At 35.7% G+C, this 25385-nt stretch overlaps 1 protein-coding gene across 1 annotated transcript in view; it reads left to right on the top strand.

The window, feature by feature from the left end:
- The window catches only part of myo3b (myosin IIIB), a 103720-nt gene that overhangs the window by 10085 nt on the left and 68250 nt on the right, over positions 1–25385 (top strand). The window contains exons 3-9 of the mRNA XM_034043667.3: positions 288–471; positions 920–1054; positions 3039–3143; positions 3388–3487; positions 4256–4332; positions 5654–5799; positions 19586–19651. Of these exons, the coding sequence (XP_033899558.3) occupies positions 288–471; positions 920–1054; positions 3039–3143; positions 3388–3487; positions 4256–4332; positions 5654–5799; positions 19586–19651 (813 nt within the window). The remainder of the gene's footprint in view (positions 1–287; positions 472–919; positions 1055–3038; positions 3144–3387; positions 3488–4255; positions 4333–5653; positions 5800–19585; positions 19652–25385) is intronic.

Raw genomic sequence — 25385 nt, 5'->3', positions numbered from 1 at the left:
TCCAAATTTGTTCAATCACAGATTTCAGGATGTGCCCTTAGGGACACTATATTGCTTGACTGTTTGTGTTTATGAACAATTTTTGCCATATTTTTTTAACTAGTATGGCACAGCTGGTAGTGTTTGCTTCATTCAATCTTACAATAACACTAATGTTGTAATTTTGCTTTTTACTTTTGTGAAACTGAATGACAAATGTCAACATACTGTTTATATGTATTTTTGTATATATGTTAATTAGAGTAATAATAGAGTAATACGTTCTAATTGCTGTTCTCTTCATTTAGGAGGTCATTTTATGGACTCTTCCCTTACAAGTCCAGTATGATTGGTCTTGAAGCTCTGGCAGACCCATCGGATGACTGGGAAATTGTAGAGACTATTGGGAAAGGTACCTATGGTAAAGTCTACAAGGTCAATAGCAAGAAAGGTGGAAGCCAGGCTGCTGTAAAGGTTTTGGACCCTATAAATGTAAGTACAATGAACTGGATTACTTCACTTTGCACAGAAGTCAATGTTCACCTTTCTAACCAAGCAGCTGAAATAAATGTGGTTGTTTGTATATGTTATGTGGCCATAGAAATGCTGTCATGTGAGAGATGAAGCAATCCACCTCCAGGTGCCCGGCTACATTTCATCTACTGATGGACATTTCCATCTCATTGCTCTACAGTTGAATGTGTTCTGCTGAATACCCATATTTGACAGAATAGGAAGGAATCTGTTTGCCTGGCTTTGTGTCTGACTTATTTTTATACAAGTGTATGCAGTATAGGTCATGGTGATTCCCTGTTACTGATAGGCTGTACTGCACAGCTGTGGCAGGAGATGGATGTCACTGACATGCTTGTTATTGTTATGCAAGCTCAAAGGGGGTACTGTGTATGATATTTTAATTGGTTATTTTAAATTATTGAAGGATGTTGATGAGGAGATTGAAGCAGAGTATAACATCCTGCAGTCCCTATCCAATCATCCAAATGTTGTCAAATTTTATGGGATGTTCTACAAGGCTGATGATCTATCTGGAGGTCAACTTTGGCTGGTTTTGGAGGTGAGTTTTTATTTACATCATATTAATAATATTATTTGAATGTTTAAAAAAATAGTCTCTGTGGTGTCTAATAAATAATACATTGTACAATGTATAATACATCCTCAACATTATAGAAAAGTGTGTGTGTGTGAGGTCCTGGGGGTAACACCGCACTGTTTGCCCGCAGCTTGGGTTGGGATCTGCTCTCTGTTGTGTGTGCTTTTAGACAAGCAGTCCTACAGAACATGATTGTGAATGCCATAGCAAAAGACACAAACGCTATAGGGTGGATTTGGATTGTGCAGAACTCCTATTGTGGGTATTACAGGGGTGATGGATTTTAGAAATACAGATCCCCAGCTGTTTGGTACAGTGAATGACAAGGACACAGGAAGGATTTTAATTCGGTTCTTTTTATAGACTCATTTTTGCTTGAGTAACACTCTGATTCACCTGGTTTCCATAGAAACCTTCGGATTTTGCTGCATGGCAGAAAACACACACACAAAAGGGCTGAATTCAGCTTACATTTCAGATTCATCTTTTCCCAAACCAAAATATAGAAAAGATGGAGAAGGAATCAGGTGCAGAAAATTGATTTCGGTATCATACATACTCGGAGAGTGGCAAAAGTAATGACAAAAAGCCTTATAAAGCCTGTAAATGATTAAATTATACTGTAGTTCAAAACACATTTACAATGACTCTTATCCCCCCCCCCCCCCCCCCCCCCACACACACCTTTGATGCATGGCAGTCCATTAGGGAAAACTGATTGTGAGAAGCTGTGCATTTTTTGATCAGAATGTTTCATCTATGCTGTTGGCAAGATATGTAATCAAGCCTGAGTATAGAGATATGGTTGCTGTCTGTTTTATGCTGCCTGCCAATGGGAGCATGGATGAACTGAATATCTGAAATGAGTGTAATGTGTTGCCTTCATTTATCTAATGCACCGGTCTCTTTTGTCTTTGGATGCTTTGGTCCTTGTTTTATTCCTGAACAAAAGATAATGGAAAAAATATACATACACTGCTGTGCAAAAGTCTTAGACACAGCATCAACAATTTACTCAAAATTAATGTTTTCCACTATTATAACAACTTTGACTGTTATTATTACAGCTTAGTTTGGGTGAGAAGAAACCAAGCTTGTCATTTAGCAATCTTTAATTCACATTGATCAGAATCTTCAAAAACTTGTGATCACAACAATTCAAAGTAAACTATACATGAGCAGCTAATATGAAGTGTTGTAGTAGCTAATCCATCACATTTACCCAGTGGTTCTCAACGGGGGGTGGAGGGAAGCATCCAAAAAAAATAAAAAGTAAAACGTTTTATTTTGTTTTTTAATTAAAAATGTATAGGTGACATGACGTTCTCTAGATGGCACGGGTTGATGCTATGGTAGTATTAAAGCAGGTTGATGCTATGGTAGTATAAACCCCCCTCCCCAAAATGTGCAAAATGTCTAAGACTTTTATATAAAATTTAAAAAAAAATTGTAAAAAAGACACCTCACTACAGTAAACTACCATTCTTATTGTTAATTTAAGGGTAGCATTCAGTACCACAGTTTAAAAAGCATGTGCGAAACAAAGGAAGATAATTTGTGTCTGCAACTCTGAATTTACAGGGTTTACAAAAAAATTGAAATGCCTGTGTCAATACTGTCATTAGGAGTAGGGCAACCATGGGCATCCAGCCCGGCACTGATTCCACGTGACAAGTTTGCCAGCTGTTTCCATTTTTTTGCAAGGACACGCTGCCTCAACTTGCAATAAGGACACGCAGCTTTAAGTTCCAGAATACGTGTCAGGGATGGCATTTGCTTAATAAACTATTAGTTCACACCATATACGCAGAAGTAGGTGCGGCAGGTGTTTCCATATTTCTGGCTGGGATTTTATAGTTTAGTAGAAGCCTGGAGTAGAATTTTGTACCGTAAACAAGTGCGATGAGTAATGCAAGAGTTGTCTTGTGTCACTCTTTCTTCACAGCTGTGTAATGGGGGTTCTGTCGCCGATCTCATCACAGGACTGCTGAAGCGTGGCCAACGGTTGGATGAAGCTGTAATCTCATACGTCTTATATGGGGCTCTCTTGGTAAGGATGTTCATCAAGTCCATAATGACAGTAGAGGGTGCAATTTCCTTTTGAATACATTTTACACATTGGAGCTGTTATTGCAGATAATAGACTTGCAGCTATAACAGCAGGGGTATATTAAACATGTAATACAGGAGCAGCTGTACCTATAATAGAATTGCAGATTATGCTAATTAGGTTCTCTAATAACAGGGTAATTGATTCTAAATAAGATACTATTCTCTTTTGATGTTTGGTCCAGGGTCTTCAGCATTTGCACAGTAACAGAATCATTCATCGTGACGTCAAGGGGAGCAACATTCTTCTGACAACAGAAGGAGGAGTCAAGCTCGTTGACTTTGGTAATGACTGCTTCCCATTTATTTTCCTGATGTGTGCAGTTTAGCCAAAGGCAGCAATTTATCGCCTGCTCAGAAAGCCTGTGTTTCTGGGGCACTGTGAGCTCAGTGTTTTCTGCAGTCTTGGGAGGTTTCGGTTTAACAGATGGAGCACCTCAGGAATTTCTGACAGATAATCTGTTTTTTTACCCCCCCGCAAGAAAAATGTTATTTTTATATAGAAAGAAAAATTGTATCCAGGAAATATTTTGAAAGAAGCTGTCGATGTGTTTGTTTCTCTCCGTAAAACTTATTTTTTAGCAGAAATAGCTTAACTCAGGGCTATTACTGCTAATTTAAATTTCATTATTTGGTCTTTTGCATAGAAAAGGGAAGCTGTTTTGGCAAATGACTTTAACTTGCCTAAGGCATGTTTATTCCCTCTGTGTAAAAAAACTGAAGTGGCCTCATGCAGATACAAAGAGTTGTCCCACTTAATTTCAAATTAGTATTGCCAGTTTACAGTGGTGTGTGGTAAGCTGTCATGCCAAATAATAAATTGCGTTTTTCGATCAAGAATATTTTAATTGCTGTTTATTAAGAGTGGAATAATGCTGTAAATATATTCAAATAGATTGAAGTGTCTTTAAAATATGCTTTTCACTTTAGTATTGGGTTGGGGAGGTAAAGCTGATAAGGGAATAAAGGTACAAAAGAAACTGTTTAAAATATATTTTTGCAAACTGTACTTAGTTTTAAACAAGAAAAATAAACATGCACCTTTTAATCCAGGTGTCTCAGCTCAACTCACAAGTGCTCGGTTACGAAGAAACACATCTGTCGGGACTCCATTCTGGATGGCACCTGAGGTGGGTAAATCAGGGAGATTGAAGTGGTTTATATTGACTGCCCGTTATCGCACTATCCACCTGCAGCCTTGTTTTTTTTATACATTCTTTGGCTGGGGAAAGAACACTTAAGCTCTTTCACGTTTACAGATTAAGAATAGTTCAAATTAACTATGAAAAAAACAAATATATCTTGCTGGTTTGGTTCAGCATTCCCCTGCTTGTACCTTGGGAATGAAGGTTATCCCAAGGTTAATAACTAGGAGTCTGTTCCCCTCAGCTTATTGCACAGGAGTTCACTCAGAACAGTCTGCCAATTTGAGGGTGTGCACTGGAGAGCAATTCAGATGTAAGAATTTGGCAGTAAATTCTGATTATTGCAATCAAGCGAAGTCCTTTCTGACAAAAAAGGTCCCACAAAACAATCTCAATTTAAATGGTAATGTCGCCAGGATCTTGCAGAGGTAATTAACATTTGACAATAACCTTTTTGTATTTGTTTTCCAATGGCAAATCTATAAAATAAGGTACTTTAGTAGCTGGTATAGATTCGGTCTGCTGGATTACTACTGAAGTACCAAAGCCCAGTGCAAATTTTTAATAATTTACAGTCGATTTTAATTGAATATAATTTGTGTTTTGTAAATGAATAAAAGCCATATAGAAACAGATTGTAAATCTGCACTGCAGTGTGTCTTGCTGATTACAGTATATGCATTAAAATGTAGGTAATGTGTAATAACAATGATCTTCAGTCAAGTGTTTACATGCGCACTTGTTTACGGCACAAACTGTGCTTGTAAAATTGCTCTCTCATCTAAAACTCAAAAAGAAAGGAATGGTCCACACTTCTCTCGCATCCCTTACAAGAAGAGTACACTTTTACAGCAGAATGACAGTATTCATGCATATATACAACCACTTTCATTGATTATTAATGGGTTGGTTTTGCTTGAGTGGTTATATTGAGATCTTGCAAACCTAAAAATGAAAGAGGCACATAACAAAGACGTCAAGGAAATGTATAATGATCCAGCCAGGTTTTTACTTATTTTCTTTCCCTCCAGTCCATATAAATAGAAAGAGCTATTTAAGCTTGATAAATGTTTTAATGACAACATTAGAATTCCCTCTAATAAACGCATATCTTTAGAACAGAAGCATTTCAGTACTTTATTACTCTAACACAAATAAAAGCAGTCCTGTTGAATGGCAGAAAACGAATTTGTATACGTCTTTGCTATCAGAACTACATGACTATAAATGACAACATGCATCCCACGGGGCAGTAAATTTAAAGACGTGTGAATGTTTAATGCTTTGTTTTGTTCTTACCTGACAGGTCATTGCTTGTGAGCAACAGTATGACTCTTCATATGATGCTCGCTGTGACGTATGGTCACTTGGAATTACAGCTATTGAACTAGGTGATGGAGAACCCCCCTTATCTGAAATGCACCCTGTGAAAGCTCTATTCAAGATCCCACGGTAAGACCCTAGATGGCTCTCTTGACTTATTACTTCAGCGCTGCCTCTACAGGCTTCTGTTTTAAGAAAATACAAAATGATGAAAATTGGAATGTGTATTAAATTAAACTTGTATTAATAAAATACCATGCATATTTTCAAAGGAAATTCCACGTTAATGTTATATAATGAGAAACGAACACCATGAATGTGTTTTTTTGGTTCTAGTTTTGTAATGGAAACAGCTGTTTTGTCTCCCTTTGCATAGCAGGAGACTAATTTAAAATACCTTTTGAAGCACATAAAACTATAAGGCTCAAAAATCTTGGTCTCATTTTAGTCACAATAGATCAGCAAGTACTTCCTTACTTTAACATTTCCTTCATGTACACATTTTAATCCTGACTGATAGCCATTTAAAAGCTTTGCTGATACAAGTGTTTGCCCTTTTGTTATCTGCACAATCACGCAATTATCACACACATTTTAAACGTGTCCTTCTGATTTGTAATTTGCATTTCTGATTAGCTCTATTCATATTCAGATGAGGCTGTCATTGGCTCCTCATCACAATGTTATTTCCATCTTTTCAACCCCAGGTGCAAAACAAGCCACTGTGTCACAAAAATGATTCAGAGCGCAGGAGCAGTTTATCTCGTTGCCTTTCTATTGGTGTAAAACAGGTCACACAATTACACTAGCAGGGAGAGGGTGCAGATTTTGAAACTGACAGCCATAAATTTTGTCAAAGAGACGAATGCCTCAAGTGCTTAAACTGACATTTTTAGATATGTATACACATACACTTTATTCAAAAAGAAGATGGGGTGCTTCAAAGTACTCGGTGCCTATAGGAGTGTACAGCAGCATTGCTGTTGCAATTAATTATATATAAAAAAAGATACATTACACTGTGGACTTTGTGCTAGTCATAAAGTTGTACTGGTCGAACAATCCAGATACACACCAAATTATGTGCTAAAGTAAAGTGACATCTTTTTGGAAAGAAAGGGGGAAGAAATATTTTCAAAGTGCACAGATTAGATACTTTAATAGTAGGTAGTCATTACTTATGTTCTTAAAAAAAATGATATTAAAAAAATAGTTTTCTTTACCGTGAAATATTGCTTACACTCATGCATCGTAAAACTTGATTATTTAATAACGACAAATTGGTGCAAGGCACAAAAATGTGCAATCTTTAAGCAGGCAGTAATGTTTTTCTCTATGAGGCACGGTACCTTCTTTATCAAAATGGATTTTTGGACCTTACACATTAATCTCCTGAATAGGGACCTCAGTGCCTGCAGATGGAGGATAAATGATAGTGAGAAGACACTGAACCATGAAATGATTCTGTTAACATGTCATCTGTCTGGAATATATTTTCAGATCCCCAACAGAAGGGGCTAGATTATGAAGGGGAGATGGTCTGACATAGTTGGCAATTTGGGATTTGATACTTTGAACCTGCCCCATCTGTTGCAGATATTGAGAGTTTTTTGGCTTGCTTCCGAATGGAAGGGTATGCTTCTGATGCCCTGTACCGGTAATCTTTATTGTACCTCAAAATACATCATCATTGTCTATGTCATTCCAAATGACTACAATTAGGAATCCACCCCCATATGAATCATAATAGACACATCGGCCTGTGACGTAAAAAATGAGGTGTTCCTTCTTTCAACCAGGATGTGTGAGGCATATCGAGCACTGCTTTCCAAAAGGACAGAAATGGCAAAAATCACTTAGTAAGACAAGAACTTACAGAGATAAGGAACTTGCAGTTATCGCTCCATTGGTCTTTGCACTCCTGCAGGGTTTGAAAGGGAAATCGGCTGGTTATAGTTTCCCTCTTGCTTCAATCAGTGATAAAAAGAGCAATAAATAAATACAATTACCTTTTTGTATATCAGTTTACCTTTGAACTGATATACAATAATACACAACCCCCCAAATCAAATATTTGTATTGCTTGTTTTTAAATGCATGAGTTGCTATTTCCACATGTGCAAGGTAGCGTAACGCCATCTCTGCTTTTCAAATAGAAGAAAAATTGCAATTGCAAAAGCATTGTGGCTTTTTCAGCCAAGAATAATCCCAGAAAATACTTTTAATGTTTTTATTTTTATTATATATATATATATATATATATATATATATATATATATATATATATATATATATATATATATCTCAAGCTGTTTTTACTGTAAAAGTCTTAAACAAATCATCTAACCTTTACACACCTCGGTTTAAAAGGTTTTAACATTTTTTGTTTCATAAAAGCGCTCCGTCTTAGACGAATGCACAGACGTAATTCATCAGTCTTCACATATTTGGATTGATAAACAGATGCACTTTTGATTAGAAATCATCTGCTGCTGCAAGCAGCATTACATTCCTTTGACTGCTGTGACCTTATCCAGCTAATTGTATTCAAACTGTCCTTCTTAATGTAAATAAGAACCGTAATAGAAACTGGGCTTGATGCAGGTGCCTGTTTGACTGGTAATGAGATTCTGAACAAGTGGCCAGAAAGGTGATTTTCTGCTGAACAAAATTGACTTTGAGCTCCAGCTGTCTATTTTCTAGTCCAGTTTACACAACAATATAGTCTGTTCTTTGTTCATATTTTTTATTTTCAGTGTGTGTTTTAAGTACATTTTCCAAAGTAATGCATTCAATAAATATTAATACTGTACTTTGCTTATAGTTGCTTATGTTGCTAGCTTTTACAAAATAAAAGCAGATACAAAAGTAGTACAGCTTAAAGAGAGGCTTTGTATGTGGAAATGTTTAATGTCATGTTATCTGGGTTGTGTATCATTCTCTATTGTTGTTTTACTTGGATCATAATTTGCAATGCTTACTAACTATTCCTATAATGGGAAATGGGAGGGGGGGGGGGGGTGCTTCAGTGTATGACACAAAAACTTGTATGCTTTTCCACCCCACTTTCACACAATCAGCTGTGAGGAGTCTTTTCAGAGGCAGCTGAAATAGGCAGTAAGTATGGCAGATAATGATCTAAGCAAAGAAGTATATAATATGAAGAGTGGTCAACATGACTGGGGTTGCAATCTATTCTTTATTTATAAGGTGACTTTTGCTGGCTTCATGCTTGTGATGGCTTTCACGTTTTAGCTGAAGTAACAGTAGCACTTTATGTGTCTGAACATGAATGTTTCCCAAGCAACCTCTGTAAAAGAGAATGGAACCCCTTGGACCATTCTTACTTATTCCATTACCTTTTCTCACTTGCAGGGTAAGGAGTATCCTCGAGAATAGGCAGAGTCTAAGCGTGACCCGTCCGCCTTGCCTTTTACAAGCTAGCGTTTTTTATTATTATTATTATTATTTATTTCTTAGCAGACTGTAATCTGACTTTAATCACTGTACAAAAGTTTGCCTTTACAAAGTGAGCCATTGGGGACACTTGATGGGCTGTGTATATAAAGAGTACTGGTAAATGCATTGGTATTCAATACATTAAACAGTAGGCTAAACAGTACGGTGCTACTGGCTGCAGATCTTGAAAATAATAGATAATATGTAGTTAATATGCAATTACAATGCCACATAAAATATAAACTGCATTGCTATCATTAGGACAGTAGGGCTGTGGTGTGGGTGTGTATGTGTGTGTGTGTGTGTGTGAGTGATGAATTCAGTGCTCATGAAATGTGACGCTGATTAATGTCACTGGAACCTAAAGTTTCTGTGCCTGTGCTGGGTTAGTAGGTACAGCATGAATCTAGCCATTGCTTTGCCAGTATAGGTAAATCCTGGCCTGAGGGAAGCTCCCTCACTGGAGTGAAAGACTAGTTCAGTCTGCAGGCTAATTCACTGTAAAGACTCCTCTGGGAGAGGGACCAGTGAGATGTGAAAATAGTCCACGTTGAAACAATCAGTCCTGCTCCCTTGTGATTCAAGCTGGATTTAAACTCTCGTCTAGGAAGAGCCATTTGAGACTCGATAACAAGCACATGCACTGCTTACATTATATTGCATTCCATGTTATCTACTGCAGTGAACAGTGTTTTGTTTTATATATATATATATATATATATATATATATATATATATATATATATATATTACCTATTTTAGAATAAAATGCATCTGTATATGTATGTATCATAAAAAACAAAAAACTAAGAATATTGCCCCCCCCCCCCAAAATGTACACAGCATTACACTGAGGCTGCATTTTATTATACAAATGTCCCCATTTAATGTTTTAAAGGGTAGCATATCATTTAAATAAAGGGTAGCATATAATGTGGGATATCAGGTTTTGAGGAAGAAAAAAAAAACACATCTTGGTAGCCGTGGCGATGACCCTTTTTTTCTTTAGCAACACAACATGCAATTAGTCACTGAGAACAAAGGCTGCAAATTGGGCTAAATGAACATGGTAGAAATAGTAAAAATAAGGAATATGAACTTGCTTAACAGTGACCTTTTTCTACTGTATTTGTATTTATATTTAGTGATGTTCTGAACCAACCCTGGGGAAGCACCAGTGGGATTAATAGAGAGATATAGGTCTCAGGATTTAGATCGGACTCTCTTTTGATAACTAAAAAGGATCCAAAAAGTATGAAAAGCCATATTACTTAAGTCACCATTTTGTGTTTGCAAATACTGTATTGGTTTATTATCAGTTTTTTAAGGACCCAGGAAGCTCAATGGTATAAATTGGTTGGAAAAAACAAACAAACAAACAAACAAAAACATTGACGTCCACAAACAAATGGGTAAAAATCTGTATAGCAGTTAACTATAATTGACTGTAAACACTTAAAAGCAAAATGCTCCCCTCACTTTTTTATGGAGATTCAAAGTACAGTAAAAAAAAAAAAAAGAAAAAGAAAAAAAAAAGATTCTACAATGACAATTATAAAAATGTTTAGTGCCAGACATATTAAAAAAAAAAAAAAAACCTGTTTATAGTCTGGTGCTGTCTGTCATGCTACATTTTAAGCTGCTCCAGCTTTACTGTCGTCTCTTTTTATAAAAATTTGAACATCTGTGCAAATCATTATTCATAAACAGTCCTGTGGGATGTATTTAACATCTCTGATCACATCAATGAAATACGCAAGACGGTTTGACCAAATTTTATTTGCATTTTAAGATGCATCAGTCAGGGACATAATCAGAAAAACACATACACATTTCATGTCAAGTAAGTTTTGTCAAGAGATCCTAAGGATGTAATATATTGCAATTAAGGACACTGGACAATGATACAATGTTAAAAAATAGTTTGAGTCATTTAAAAAAATAAAATTTACTCATCTCCCATGCACAGATTTATTGGAAGTTCAGTGATCAAATTCTATACATGATCATTTTTTTTTTTTTTTATCACTTTCATGTTATTTTCCAAAGATTCGTTAATCTCAATCACAACTGAGAAAAATTGGTTTAATTTACGTTTTTTTTTTTTTTCTGTGAAACCACTAAATGGGCTTTTAAATCATAAGTCTTACTTTTTCATTTAAATGCTGAATACTGTTACTCATCATAACGATTATAATAATGTGTCCAGCAAAACGCTTTATTTTTTATTATAGATTTAATAAAGATTAGTCGTTTATTAACATGTTGTGATCTCATTTCTACATGAAAAATGAAGGCTTGGCCTATTTAAAAGCCCATTAAGTTGTATGACATAAATAAATAACTAAAGTAAATCAAATAAATTACTAAATTCAGCCCTATATATAAATAATTGTAATGTATAAAAACAGTGAATCAATATGAAATAATAATACTAATAGCATGTTATGCAGTCTAAACAGTGCTGATACACAGTGAATATACACAGTGCCTTGCAAAAGTATTCAGACCCCTGACCAATTCTCTCATATTACTGAATTATAAATGGTACATTGAAATTTCGTTCTGTTTGATATTTTATTTTAAAATACTGGAACTCAAAATCAATTATTGTAAGGTGACATTGGTTTTATGTTGGGAAATATTTTTAAGAAAAATAAAAAACTGAAATATCTTGCTTGCATAAGTATTCAACACCCACACATTAATATTTGGTAGAGCCACCTTTCACTGCAATAACAGCTTTAAGTCTTTTGGGGTAAGTATGTACCAGCTTTGCACACAGTGTCGGAGAGATTTTGGCCCATTCTTCTTGGCAGATTTGCTCCAGGTTGTTCAGGTTGGTTGGACGACGCTTGTGGACCGCAATTTTCAAATAGTGCCACAGATTCTCAATGGGATTGAGATCAGGACTTTGGCTGGGCCACTGTAGGACATTCACCTTTTTGTTCTTGAGCCACGCCAGTGTTGCTTTGGCCTTGTGCTTGGGATCATTGTCCTGCAGAAAGGTGAATTTCCTCCCAAGCTTCAGTTTTTTAGCGGACTGAAGCAGGTTCTCTTGCAATATTTCCCTGTATTTTGCTCCATCCATTCTTCCTTCAATTTTAACAAGGTGCCCAGTCCCTGCTGATGAGAAGCATCCCCACAGCATGATGCTGCCACCACCATACTTCACTGTAGGGATGGTGTGTCTTGAGGCATGGGCAGTGTTAGTTTTGCGCCACACATAGCGTTTGAGTTTTGGCCAAAAAGCTCTATCTTGGTCTCATCTGACCACAAAACCTTTTCCCACATCGCAGCTGGGTCACACTCATGCTTTCTGGCAAACTCCAGACGTGCTTTCAGATGGTACTTTTTGAGTAATTTCTTCTTTCTTGCCACCCTCCCATACATGCCAGTGTTATGCAGAGCTCTTGATATGGTTGACTGGTGCACCATTACTCCACTCCCAGCCACTGAACTCTGTAGCTCCTTTAAAGTGATTGTTGGCCTCTCTGTGGCTTCTCTCACAAGTCTCCTTCTTGTTTGAGCGCTGAGTTTTGAGGGACAGCCTTTTCTTGGCAGTGACTGGGTGGTGTGATGCAGCTTCCACTTCCTGATTATTGATCCAACTGTGCTCACTGGGATATCCAAACACATTATTTTGTACCCTTTCCCTAATCTATGCATTTGTATTACTTTATCTCTAACTTCTGTAGAATGCTCTTTGGTCTTCATTTTCCTTCAGATTCACAGCCTGACCAATGATCCTTCAACAGTGGGGTTTTTATCCAGAAAATGTGACAGCAACTTTAATGGTTCACAGGTGGAGGCCAATGGTAAGGTAATTGTGTCCTCATTAGGGCAATTTTCATTGGTGTAAACTGGGAGCTTCCACAGCACAGGGGTTGAATACTTATGCAGGCAAGATATTTCAGTTTTTTATTTTTCTTAAAAATATTTCCCAACGTAAAACCAATGTCACCTTAAAATAATTGATTTTGAGTTTCAGTGTTTTAAAATAAAATATCAAACAGAACGAAATTTCAATGTACCATTTGTAATTCAGTAATATGAGAGAATTGGTCAGGAGTCTGAATACTTTTGCAAGGCACTGTATATATATATATATATTTACTAATAGAAATAGTTTGTACTTATCTGACTGACAGTAATAGAAAAAAGACCATAAAATAAACATAAAATGGAAGCAATCTTCTGTTTAAAAAAAAAAAAAAAAAAAAGTATTAACATCGTTCGAGATCAACACAGTCTTCTGTAATTTGGGTCAACATAAGACATTAAAGTTGAATCCGGTATCCTCCACAATTGAAATTGGTTGCATGCCATTTGCGATCGTCTCAATAATCAACGTGTTGTTTTCAGCTCAAATTTTATCGCATTTCCTAACATTTTGCTTGCATGTCTGAGCCCCACCTCCTTCACGCTAGATCCAGTTTCATAGAAGCATACTAGTCACATGACCAAAAGCATGCTGGACATACCAATGACAATGATGCCACATGAAGTAGGAAGTTTAAATGATTAAGCAAAATTAAAAACGTTTGACACTTTACTAACGTTTAAACATTTAAACTCTTAACACTGGGCTGTGCCAGGGAAAACTAAATTGACCAAGATTATGCTTCAAGGGTGCATTTAGTATTTTTAAAGATGAATTCGATTGTATCTTAAGCTTGCTGTGACAGTAAAGATAGGCTTGTAAATAAAAGCAGCTCCTCTGTCATGGTTATTTAAAACATGACCTGAATCTTTTGTGTCATCAGACGGCCTCGGACTGTGCCCGTAATATACTCACACACACGTCCAGTGCAATGAATACGGCTGAGTGTAACTGAGCATACAAAAGGGTAAAGTAGTAAAAACGTTAACACGAGGATTAATTACTGAAACTGGAGAACGCTTTCAGAGAATTAATGTGGAGGACTTTTAATTTCTGGAGTTGACACGGGACGTGATGTATTTGCCAAACTCTTAAAGTCCTGTGCAAAGCCATACGGTGCAGTAACAAGGTGTAAATAAGCTGTGAAGGTTGTAGATAATTGGTGGAATGTGCAGTCCAAGGCTGTGTTTATTCACCAAGATCCAAAAGTATTACCAAAATATAACTCTGCTTGTATCTGTCTGAATCGAGCTGATAACTGAAGTAAATGACAGAAATAAATAATGCATTGTCAAACCCAGCAAAGGCTAATGAAATCATACCGCAGCCGAACAAGCCCAAACCACTGGCCTGTTAAAATGCAATATTCTAGCAAAAAGTAAAAGATAATCTAAATGCTTTCGAGCAGAACAGTTGGAAGTAGTTTAAGGTTCACTGTACGTTTTTAAATTTCACTAAATGTAATCATACTGAGAAAATGAAACATGTTATATAACAGCAATCCCAGCCTGAAATGCATTGTGATATGTTAGTGTTTTTTTTTTTCTTCAAATTGATGAAACACTTTTACCATGGAACATGTAATAATACTTTAGAAAGTGGAGCTCATCGCAGGTTAAAGTGCTGTCAGCTGTTGATAATTACTGTTCATTTGTGCTAATTTACCATTCCAGTTGATATATGTGTAAATTGAATAACAGGAAAGACAGGTCTTTGTTCTGGATAGAGTGATGGCAACATTTACATTTAACTAAATAGTTCAAAATATTGTTGCTGCTCTAATTTATGCCAGCTTTTTTTTTTTTTTTTTTTTTTTTTTTGCTTTCTATAACTCATAAGCCTGATGTTCATGGAAACAAAAGGTATAAATGCAATTCCATTTTTCCGGAAAACAGGCATCCTTATCTGATACTTGGTGTGAATACATTAGCTGCCAGGACATGGGAGGCACTGAATGAAGCAATTTAGTGAACACATTAGGCAAAAGTGAGTAGTGATTGCATTACAGTCTACTGTAGCAAGAGCAACTGAACATGCATACATGCATATTGAGAGCACAGGATATGTATTTTAGGCAGAAATAAAGTGGTTTATTTTCTTCCCACCCAACATATTTTTTTCAGTTATTTATGTTTTTTTTATTTTTTTTATCTATATAATCATCACTGTCATTTGTTTGCATAAACTAGGGACTAGGGGGGAAACAGGCCTGTGACACTAGTAGCCTCTGAGCATCTGGAGTGTTTGGAACAATGCCAGTGTGATAATGATCCCGTTTCAACCCCCTGTTTCTCATTATGTTCTGCCCTCTGAAAAAAAAAACAGAGCAAAGGTGAAATCTGCTGTTCCCCGAGGTCACCAGGAACACTCCATTTTCAATAATGGTTCATTATATTATCTATGCACCAACATTGGCTTTTGTCACAACTCTACCTCACTTCCAATTCCTTACAAGTTTTATGTACTTTATTTGATGCTCGCTGAGCCATTTAAGAATAAGGTAAAGGGTTTTGTTGTGGTGTACAGCTACGTTTTGTCAACTGTACTATAGGAATATATCTCCAGTAAATTCCTCCCACTTCAGATCAGTGTTAATGTGTATTGACCAGGATGTGTTGGGAAGCTTAGCATAGTGCTTCACCAGGAATGTGCTTGTTTTATACATGTAAGAACATAGATACAATGACTGTGCTTTCAAGGTGTCAAATCCATCACCATCTCATAAGGGGTGTTAAAGACAGGGGTTGGTGAAGGAAGGTTTCAATTATATATAAAACAATGATATTATCAAAAGTCATTGTAAAAGATACTAAATAAAAATAGAAATATTCTTTATCATTCTGTTCCATGCTAAACATAAAGGCAGCATTTTCCAAGCAATCTTTCAAGCATGCCCTCCCCACAAATTATGGGTGCTCTTGCTATAAGTAGTTGTCCATTGAATGTGGCTAGGGTTGCCAAGCAACTGCAAGAGTGTGCTTCTGCCAAGCATATAAAGCCAGATGAAGAGGATACTTGACCCGACCCCCCACCAGAAGTAAGAAAACAACCTAGTTTAGTGTGCCAGTCAATTTCACATCCACAAAGGCACACAAGTAAAATATGCTGGAAATATTGTTCAGTGTCATAACAAGCTGTACACTTGTAGTGCACCTGAATTTATGTTTGGTCAAAAAAAATGACAAGTTAGTGCAATTTTGTATGTGTTGTGTCAGTGTTTTGGTAGTTTTACCCTTCAAAAATCTACCCTGGTGACTTCTTCAAATATTTTTAAACCTGTTGTTGCTAGAATATCACATACAAACATGTCCAAAGGCTTTTCCCTTCCCTCAATCAGCATTGACATTCACAAGTCTGCATTGTCTAGTGATTTTCAGATACATGTACTCTTATCTCCAGTTGCACATGTCTTCACAATTTTTGTTTTCTTTGAAGGTGTATTTTTTTTCGTCGTCTTGGTCGTGACTAACATTGACTTATGCCTCGGTTTTCTTTCATTCATGATCTCATTTTAAGGTGTTTTAAGAAATATCTCAATTACTCTTTATTATACTACAGATTATTATAGCCAAAATGTCAACTGCTGGTATCTGGTCTCCCAACATCTAAAGGCTTTTTATTGACTCCAGTGTGTAACTGCTGTTCTTTATAGTTTTCATTTTGATGTTCTTTGGATTTAAGAAATGGTTTTTGCTCTCCATGTGTACTGATGAAGACAATTTCCAAAAGGATTTGTCTGCATGAGATTGAATTTATTATTCAGGTGCAATTCTTTAATTGAGGAGAAAATCATTGCTCTGTCTCTATCTGTACTCTTGCTGTCCAATCCTGTTAAATATAGCAAAAGACACCCACGCTGCTTTTAATGGAGCTATAAGAATGTACAAGATGTACAGACCGACTTAACTATGACCTTAAAATCTGTACCAGATGATGGTGATACACCATTGACATCCCAGTGTTATAAATATTGTGGAGCACTTTACCGATTTCTCCATAAGAGGATTTTTTTTTCTGTCAGCAATCAAATAATATATATATATATATATATATATATATATATATATATATATATATATATATATATATATACTGTGCAGGGTTGTCTGGTTCTTGTTTTGGGAAATGGAAAGTTAATTGTTTTTCAAAAATGTTTTCTCTTTTGTTTGTAAATTCTTGTTGTAGACTTTTAATAGACTAGTGTAATTAGCTGCTCAGTTAAAGCCACAGAACAAAGGGGAAGTAAAATGCTGGGTATTGAACCGTGTTACTGATCTCATTGGAACAGAATGAGCCATTTCATTTTTACCAGCTGTGACTTTGGAGACTGGCTGTGTGACACAAGATAGGCAAGTTAAATAAACTACTTTGGAATGGAAATGTTGGCACTTACTACTTATTAGTTTAACATAATGGCTGTGTGTCACAGTACTTTTGTTACCACATAATCTTTAACTAACTAGCGTGTATTGGTACAGTCATATTTACTCACATTTGTTTCATTTTTAAATCCCATAATGAATAAGATTACACACAGAGTACATTAACTGAAGTATTTCCGATCAAGATAAGGGATAAGTATGTTTTTTTAAGAAGGTAATTGAACATTTGTAACATTTCTATTTAACATATGTTTTGCAACAATGGTAATATATTTCAATATGCTGATTATTTTACACTTTTCAGGAATACTGCCTTTTTGTTTGACTTTGTGTAGTCAATTTTCCAATAACAGAATATAAAATAATGTTGATTTTCCAAGTCTTGTAATGAACACATTTATGTATATTCAGTTTATTTTGTATTTTTTATACTCATTATTTTACAATGGTCGCATTAGGATTTGCTGGTCTCACCACTCACCATTTAGCAGCAACCTCCTTCATCTAGTCACATTCTAAGAGATGTCTGAAACCAGAACACAAATTACATTCTATTGCCTCATATCTGAGGCTTCAACCTGTGATCAAATATATTGTTTTGTTTGTTCGGTGCAGAGGTCAGATACTTAAAAAAAAGCAACAACATTTACACAAATCAGCTGAAATGTAATGTTTATTTTCAGAAGAGAATGATTATTTTTGATTGGTATTTAATCTTGAAAAAAAAAGGTTTTGTAGCTGAAAATGTCAATGACAGGCAATGCCTGCTACAGCACCTAGGAAGCAAATCTTTAACAGCCTTGAATTGGTGAAACAGACGCTGCAGCAAGCAGATCAGCCTGTATCAGACAAAGCACTTCATCAACAGGAGGAAAACAGCTGAAAAAAAGTGTTAAAACTAGAAAGTTTAAGCCAGTGCAGCCTTTAAAATGGAATAAGAAACGGCTTCTGTTTGCCAAGTACAAAGGGTATTTGACAGCACTGATACTACAGTGATGGTGCATTGACTTTATAACATTTAAACATTACTGCAATATAACATCAAGGCAAGCATTGTGCTCATATTACATTCTGCGTGGAAATGAATTGATTTTGATCTTTAGTTTCTGAAAGGATTGTCTGTCTGAATCCCTGTCATAGAGTTTAGTGACTGTGTCTTTGTGTGGTACAGGATGGCAGTTTTCTTTTTTCAAGTACAAAAATCCACATCATGTGTATTCATTTTCATGCTAGTAAGCCTATTTCCGATTGAATGATCAAAAATGAAACATAATAGTATTGTGGTGAAGCTGTATGTGCTGATCTTAAATATATTAAATACAGCAATACTGTATTTCTGATAAATGTTGCACATTTATTTGGAATGTAAGGGAGTTCACAAAAACGAAGTAAAATACTGTGACATGTATTACTCTCCATCACTAATTATCCCTGAGTTTAACCCTTGATAAATAATACCCTTTTACATCTTCTAAGAGTAGAGTATTCTATAATCCCAGACTCCTGTAACAGATTAAAATCAGCAGGCTAGAAACTTCTTATCTTGCCCTTTTTATCTCTTCATCAGTGTTAAGCCTTGACTGGCTTCAATCTGTACTGGTGAGTGCTCACATTTAGTGCTGTCAAGCTCTGGTGTTACCGTAGTTACATGCACCATAGATTGGATGCTTTTTTATTGTTGCCTGTTGCTGAACCCTCCTAGTTTTGACCTGACAGCTTTTTTTTAATAGATGATAGTGCATTAAATCCTGCTGACAGAGGTTATTTGTTCCCATATTCTCCAGTTGGCAGATGGTTTCTGCCAAACTCTTCGGTCCTGTCATCATCCATCATCTTCTTGAGTAGTTTTGCACCTCAGTGCTTATAGTACTCAGTAGAGTTTTCTTGAAGTTTCTTTTTTGACTGTATTAACTAATGCATATTGTGTCTACTGGAGTTTTGCCTGTGTCATATGATCAAACAGGAAAATAAGATGAGCATGTCACAGAAATTAATCTTTCTTCAAAACCATCCCTAAAATAATACATTAGTAGCAGTGAGCGATTTCCTGGTTTCACTGCGGAACTAAATACATTATAAAATGAATGATACATTGCATATGTTTTTATGATGAAGATGATGATTCTTCTTCTTATTTCAGCCCTTTACTTATTTCTCTGATTTATTTCTATTTTGTTTTCTTTTACTTTAGAAACCCCTCTCCTACCTTACGTAATCCAGAGCAGTGGTGCCGAGGATTCAGTCACTTCATCTCACAGTGAGTACTTCATATTCTACTTCATGTCTGAGGTTTACCTGAGACAAGTACACTGGGAAATGGTTCTTCAGAGTATGCAGTCACAGAGAAACATTCAAATTAGTAAATGTTCTTCCATTACAGACATAGAAAAATGATTTCATTTATTGACTCAATGAAACATAGCTGAATAGTGTAGGGAAAGAGTAGACATTTCAATTTGTAGTTTTCAGTAATAATGAGTTTAATCAACCATTGTGTTCATTTCTTATTGTTTTAAAACATTTGGTGAATAACACAGAATAAGGTCTAAAGCAAAACTAAAGCAAAACTATCTGAAAACTGGAAAAAAGTTAATTATCAGATATACAGAATATATTTTTATTTTTGCATTGTATATTTTTTTAAATAGTTGTTATTGTCTCAGTCATGGCAGTTTCAACAAATTTTTGGTAAAATATTTATTTTCTGTAAGATATGAGTTTCTGTAGCATAGCTGGAGCTCTGAGTACTGTATATTTATGACTTTTTTTTACAAAATGATTGGTTCATTGAGCTTTCATAAATAGTCATGAACTGAACAGTCCATTGAACAGAATACATAATATGAATAAATTCATACATACATGCTAATGAGAACAGGTATGGACGCCATTAATTATAACACTGTCAACAACACAGGTAGGTCAAATGAAATACCTTTTGTATAGTTTTTAACTGCCACATTTAGGTGCATTAATAAAATATGTATTTCAGACAGGAAACTGTACTTGCTGGAGAGTTTTTCATATCTTGCGATCTTCAGTTTCTGAAACAGAGCTGTCAAATCACAATAACTAAGAAATACGTATACAAATGATATTGTTAGAAAGATGATTATAAAATTAGTTGTTTTTTTTGTAAAATAACTATTCCGAAGGGTTATGCTAACTTACGTTTATATTTTAAACACGCCTCTGTTTATTTGGATTTGCTGTGAACCCACAGGACCACAAGGAGGCAATGTATTTTTAAACAGACCGCACCAAGGGTAAACAATGCACTTACCTTATGGTCTTTCTGATTAGTCTGTATGTTTTATGACATTAAGGTAATGGCCAGTCTTCTCCCATGAAACCAGGAATCTGAGGTACATATTAAAGCTAAAGATACAAGATAAACAAAGTTCCTTGTTAGAATATTGTTATCTTATACAGGTTTTATATTAACTTTGATATAAGCATAAACTATTGCCCTCCATTTCAGGCACAAAGGTTGATTAAGTCTTTACATTAATACTACACTGAGATATACCTGGATCCATTTCACAATTAAAAGGTGACCTTTTCAGGTAGTCAGTAAACAATATGGAGGTGCTTCAAGACTTGCAGAACTATATTTTTTAGATGTGGTATATTGATGAAGAGACATAGAATCTTCAGACAACTAACTATTGTCCTGCTGTCCTGTATATCACAACAGCATTTATATTCAATCTGTATCAAATCAGATAAGTATTCCAGTGCGAGTTTGTTGTTGTTTTTTTTATTTGTTGGTTTTGGATTGTATTGGAGGAACAACATAATCAGTTTTTAAAGATAACATCAGCATCCAAAATATACTGTGAATTATTATTATTATTATTTATTTCTTAGCTGACGCCCTTATCCAGGGCGACTTACAATTGTTACAAGATATCACATTATTTTTACATACAATTACCCATTTATACAGTTGGGTTTTTACTGAAGCAATCTAGGTAAAGTACCTTGCTCAAGGGTACAGCAGCAGTGTCCCCATCGGGGATTGAACCCATGACCCTCCGGTCAAGTGTCCAGAGCCCTAACCACTACTCCACACTGCTGCCCAATGTTGCAAGCTTTAATTTGTATGTCTTTCTAAAGAAAATATTTATTCCACATTGAGGCAACATGTTTGCTCATGTAGGCAGATCAGAAATCAGTTTGGAATCAATGTATGCATACTGTTTAAAAAAAGAATGACTATTCGGCAATGAAGTGGTGCGCAAAATAAATATTCTTAATGCTAAGCCTGTTGTGTAATGGGCTTTTGAAATGAAGGGAATACTCAATTTTAGCCTGATTATTTGTGGATACTGGAGTTTCTACTTTTGCTTGGACCAACAGTGTACATTTTATAGACCTGCAGACCTGAAATTAACAAATTATTTTTTCATTATTATAATGAAAACATCAGACTTTACAGCAGTGAACCTTTACCCATTAGAGGTAATTGACTCATTTATTTGTGTTAGTTGTGCATTTGTCAGTGCAGAGAGCATATCAGCTTTGTTGTGATAAATTAAACGCAATGGATGCATAAAATCCATACCATCTATTATCCATATGGTTGAACCTTTTTTTTTGTATGCGTATGTCAATTTTGTATGATGAGTGGCTGCATGCATTTCATTATCTACCTCCTTCCTTATGGTGTTGGCCATTTAAATGAAAATGGAGTATTTCTCATTCATTTAAAGGCTCTCAGTCTGATTTTACAGGGAATAAATGCCATTTTGTCTTTTACTTAAGTTATTAACCTGGGTTATAAATTCAGTGTGATTTCTTTGTGTAACCAAATACTCACCGTAATTTAATTTCTGAAAATGCAGTAGATACTGGAGCTAACAGATCAAAGAGAATACTTTATACATATAAAGGGCATTTGAATCAACTTTTCTGTTTTGTACCTGTGTGTGTGTGCGTGCATGTGTCTGTGTATGAATGTGGGGATCGGGGGGGGGGGGGGGGGTCGTCAAACCATTTTGGACCTTGATTTAAACAAAGCATTCCCATAGTCATAACAATTGTAAAGTATACCAGTGGCAGCCATAAACTTTGGTTCAGTTGAGGCAGGCTGTTATCCTTTTTGTTATTGTCTTCTAAAAGGAGCTGTACGGTATTTTGATTGAAACGGCACTTGCAATAAATACAACACATCGCACTCATCCCTGATATTTAACTTAACTGCAAGATTCTTCTGAACACTGAACTCTGTGTCCATCCACAGTACAAGGTAGTTCATTCAAATCTATCCATCTAATTCAATGACTCATTTTCCATTTTTTTGCCTTTTGTTTAAATTCCTGTTAACATGGGTCAGCACCATATCCAGTGGTGACGGACATTTAAAAAAAAAAAACAACAACATATTGTCCAGGGACAAACAAAGCAGAAGTTATATACAATTACATGCGTGTGTGTTTTAGACGTATTCACTGCCACGGACATGCGTGTCCGTGTACGGAGAAGTTACTGACTCCTTAACACATCATCCGTATCCAGTGGCAACATGCTTCCTGCCCTCTTTGACTTCCTCTGTTCTATGTCTCTCTGGTTTGCTGTTCCTCAGACACATGCATTACCTCTGTGTCGTGGCAATAAAACCCTCCTCTGGTCCTCTGCTCTCACACACAGGGCAGTGCTGCCTTAACGTCATCCTTGTATCTTTCTGTCACTGATGCTCACGGCATTATGGTCCATTAGCATTAAGGCACCATAGCTGCACTGGGTCTGCTTCAACTCTGTCATCTTAATTCTGACCGTTTAGTGTAGCACAGTAATAGACATTGCTATGTAAGTGCTTTCGGAGGAATCAAAAATTTATTTTAGTTTTAAAGCTGAAAAAGATATAACTGCATACTGTTCGTAAAATACACGTGATAATCGATTTTGTTGATTTATATTGGCCACAAAATAAATATTTAGTTTTAATAATTGATTGATAGTACATGTTTTATTTCTAAGTGTACAGAGCGTTGCACTTAATTATACTGTAGTAAAGGTCAATAAATGTGTTATCTTTAATCCAAAGCCTTTCTTTAAATCCATTAGTGGTTAGGTTTAAAGCGCTCATAATCTTAATTTAATTTTGACTTCACTCAATCAATCCACTCCTTAAATGCACTCAGTCCATTCACTATCTAATGCCTGACATTAGAGATGTTAAGTATGGAACAGTGTTGTGTGTTTTGGAACACTTCCCTATAAATACCCCCCCGTGAACTGACTATCAGCTACTTTCATTCTTTTTATATTTGGTTCAAAAAACCCACACAGACTGTGAGACTGAAAGTAACAAAAATAAGCCAATGAATTTGAATAAAAATACAATTTGAATCCTTTTTTTCATGATATTTCATATCCGTGCTTTTACTATCAATTCAATTATCGAGTGGTTGCAATTCTGCTTAAACCAAGAGGAGGGAGAACAAACTACCCTAGCCCTAGCCCTAGCCCTAACCCTAACCCTAACCACCGTTTCAATTGGACAAAGTGAATCCTAATGGTTTCAGTGCGGCTGTGAGTGAATGTTTGGTCCATGTTACACAACCACCATTTTATGTATTTAGGGTTATTGCTGAGTGAATAATGGATGTGGTGTTTGCCTGTTGCTCACTGCCCTTAGCTCTGTCATTGTGCCTGCATTGAAAAGGATGAGAAAAGGGATATGTTAATGTAAAAATGATTATGATCTATTATTATTGATGTTGTGTATTTTATGCTTGGTTTTTTGTTTTTCATCTCTCATAATGAAATCAGTAATCTTGCTACAGGTGATCATTGGCTATAGTTCTGTTTATGGTGGAATTTTGTACTTTTACTGCTTCATGTCAACTGAACTGATGTTAAAAGTGTTTAAACTATAGCATAAAATGACAACATACAATGGAAACTTTCAAGATTGTGTAAATGCTTCACTGCCACTAACAGCATATTACTCTATAGTTTTAGGCGTGTTCGTTATTTTACAAAATCATACCTGTTAGTGTGTGACTTATACTACAATTAAGTCAATAGCTTCCTTCTCCCACTCCCATAATTTGGGTAATATAGCTCTTTAAAACCATTTTACTTCAAAGGACAATTTGCAGCAAATAGAACATTAGAATAATTACTTAGTATTCTGGTTACATTTTCAGTTTAAGTGTGTATTTTTTCGGTTAAAGAAGAAAAAGAGCAAAAGTCGTGCAATAAAGGATTAGTAATTTATGATGCATTCTGCTAAAGGCGAGTCAATATGATATAAATGTGTTCTGCATAGTAGAATTTCTATTAGGAGCATGATAATCGACCATGCTGCCCAAATCAATCATTTCATTATCTAATAAGGAATGTCATGGATTCTAAAATACTTGAAAGTTATTGGAATTGTTTCAGTTAGTCTCTGAACAAGTATAAAAACCAATACGGGGAAGGAACAGGCTATCAAGGCAACAATATGTGTGGAACATTAGCAAAAATAGCTTTATTTGATTTCCATTTTGTAATATTGCTTATTTTTAACATAGCAATTTAGATGGGGTGCGTTTAACTGTTGTATTAAATTATGGCTGCATACTGTAATGTGTTAGTTAAAAAGTCTGCTATTTTGTCCATTAGATTAACAATTGAAAAAAAAAAAATTATAACACGGTGGCGGTGAAATGCAAACAATGTTATCAAGCGGTGCAAGCTGCTTGAGACATTTCAAAAGATCTCTCAAGCAGACCGGCATGTGTGGGTGCCTGCTCTTGTCCTCGGGTAATAAATGCTTCATCATTGCCTGTAATTGTGGCAGCAGATAGCTGCTCTTTGTGACAAAATGGAAATTGTGTTTAGAAGTCTGGCTGTGCGATTGCAGTAATGGCTGCAACCTTTGGTTAATGTAGTGACACTAATGAATTCTGGGAATTAATTTCCATCTAAGAAGTCCTGATAGAAGGTACCAGAATTTCTGACTAGATAAGGCACTGCTTGTCAGACTGTCCAGGCTC

This window comes from Acipenser ruthenus, chromosome 11 (genome assembly GCF_902713425.1).
Source record: "Acipenser ruthenus chromosome 11, fAciRut3.2 maternal haplotype, whole genome shotgun sequence".
Classification (NCBI taxonomy): Eukaryota; Metazoa; Chordata; class Actinopteri; order Acipenseriformes; family Acipenseridae; genus Acipenser; species Acipenser ruthenus.
Note: the sequence above shows the minus strand (reverse complement) of the source record. Positions and strands in the feature narration are given on the sequence as shown.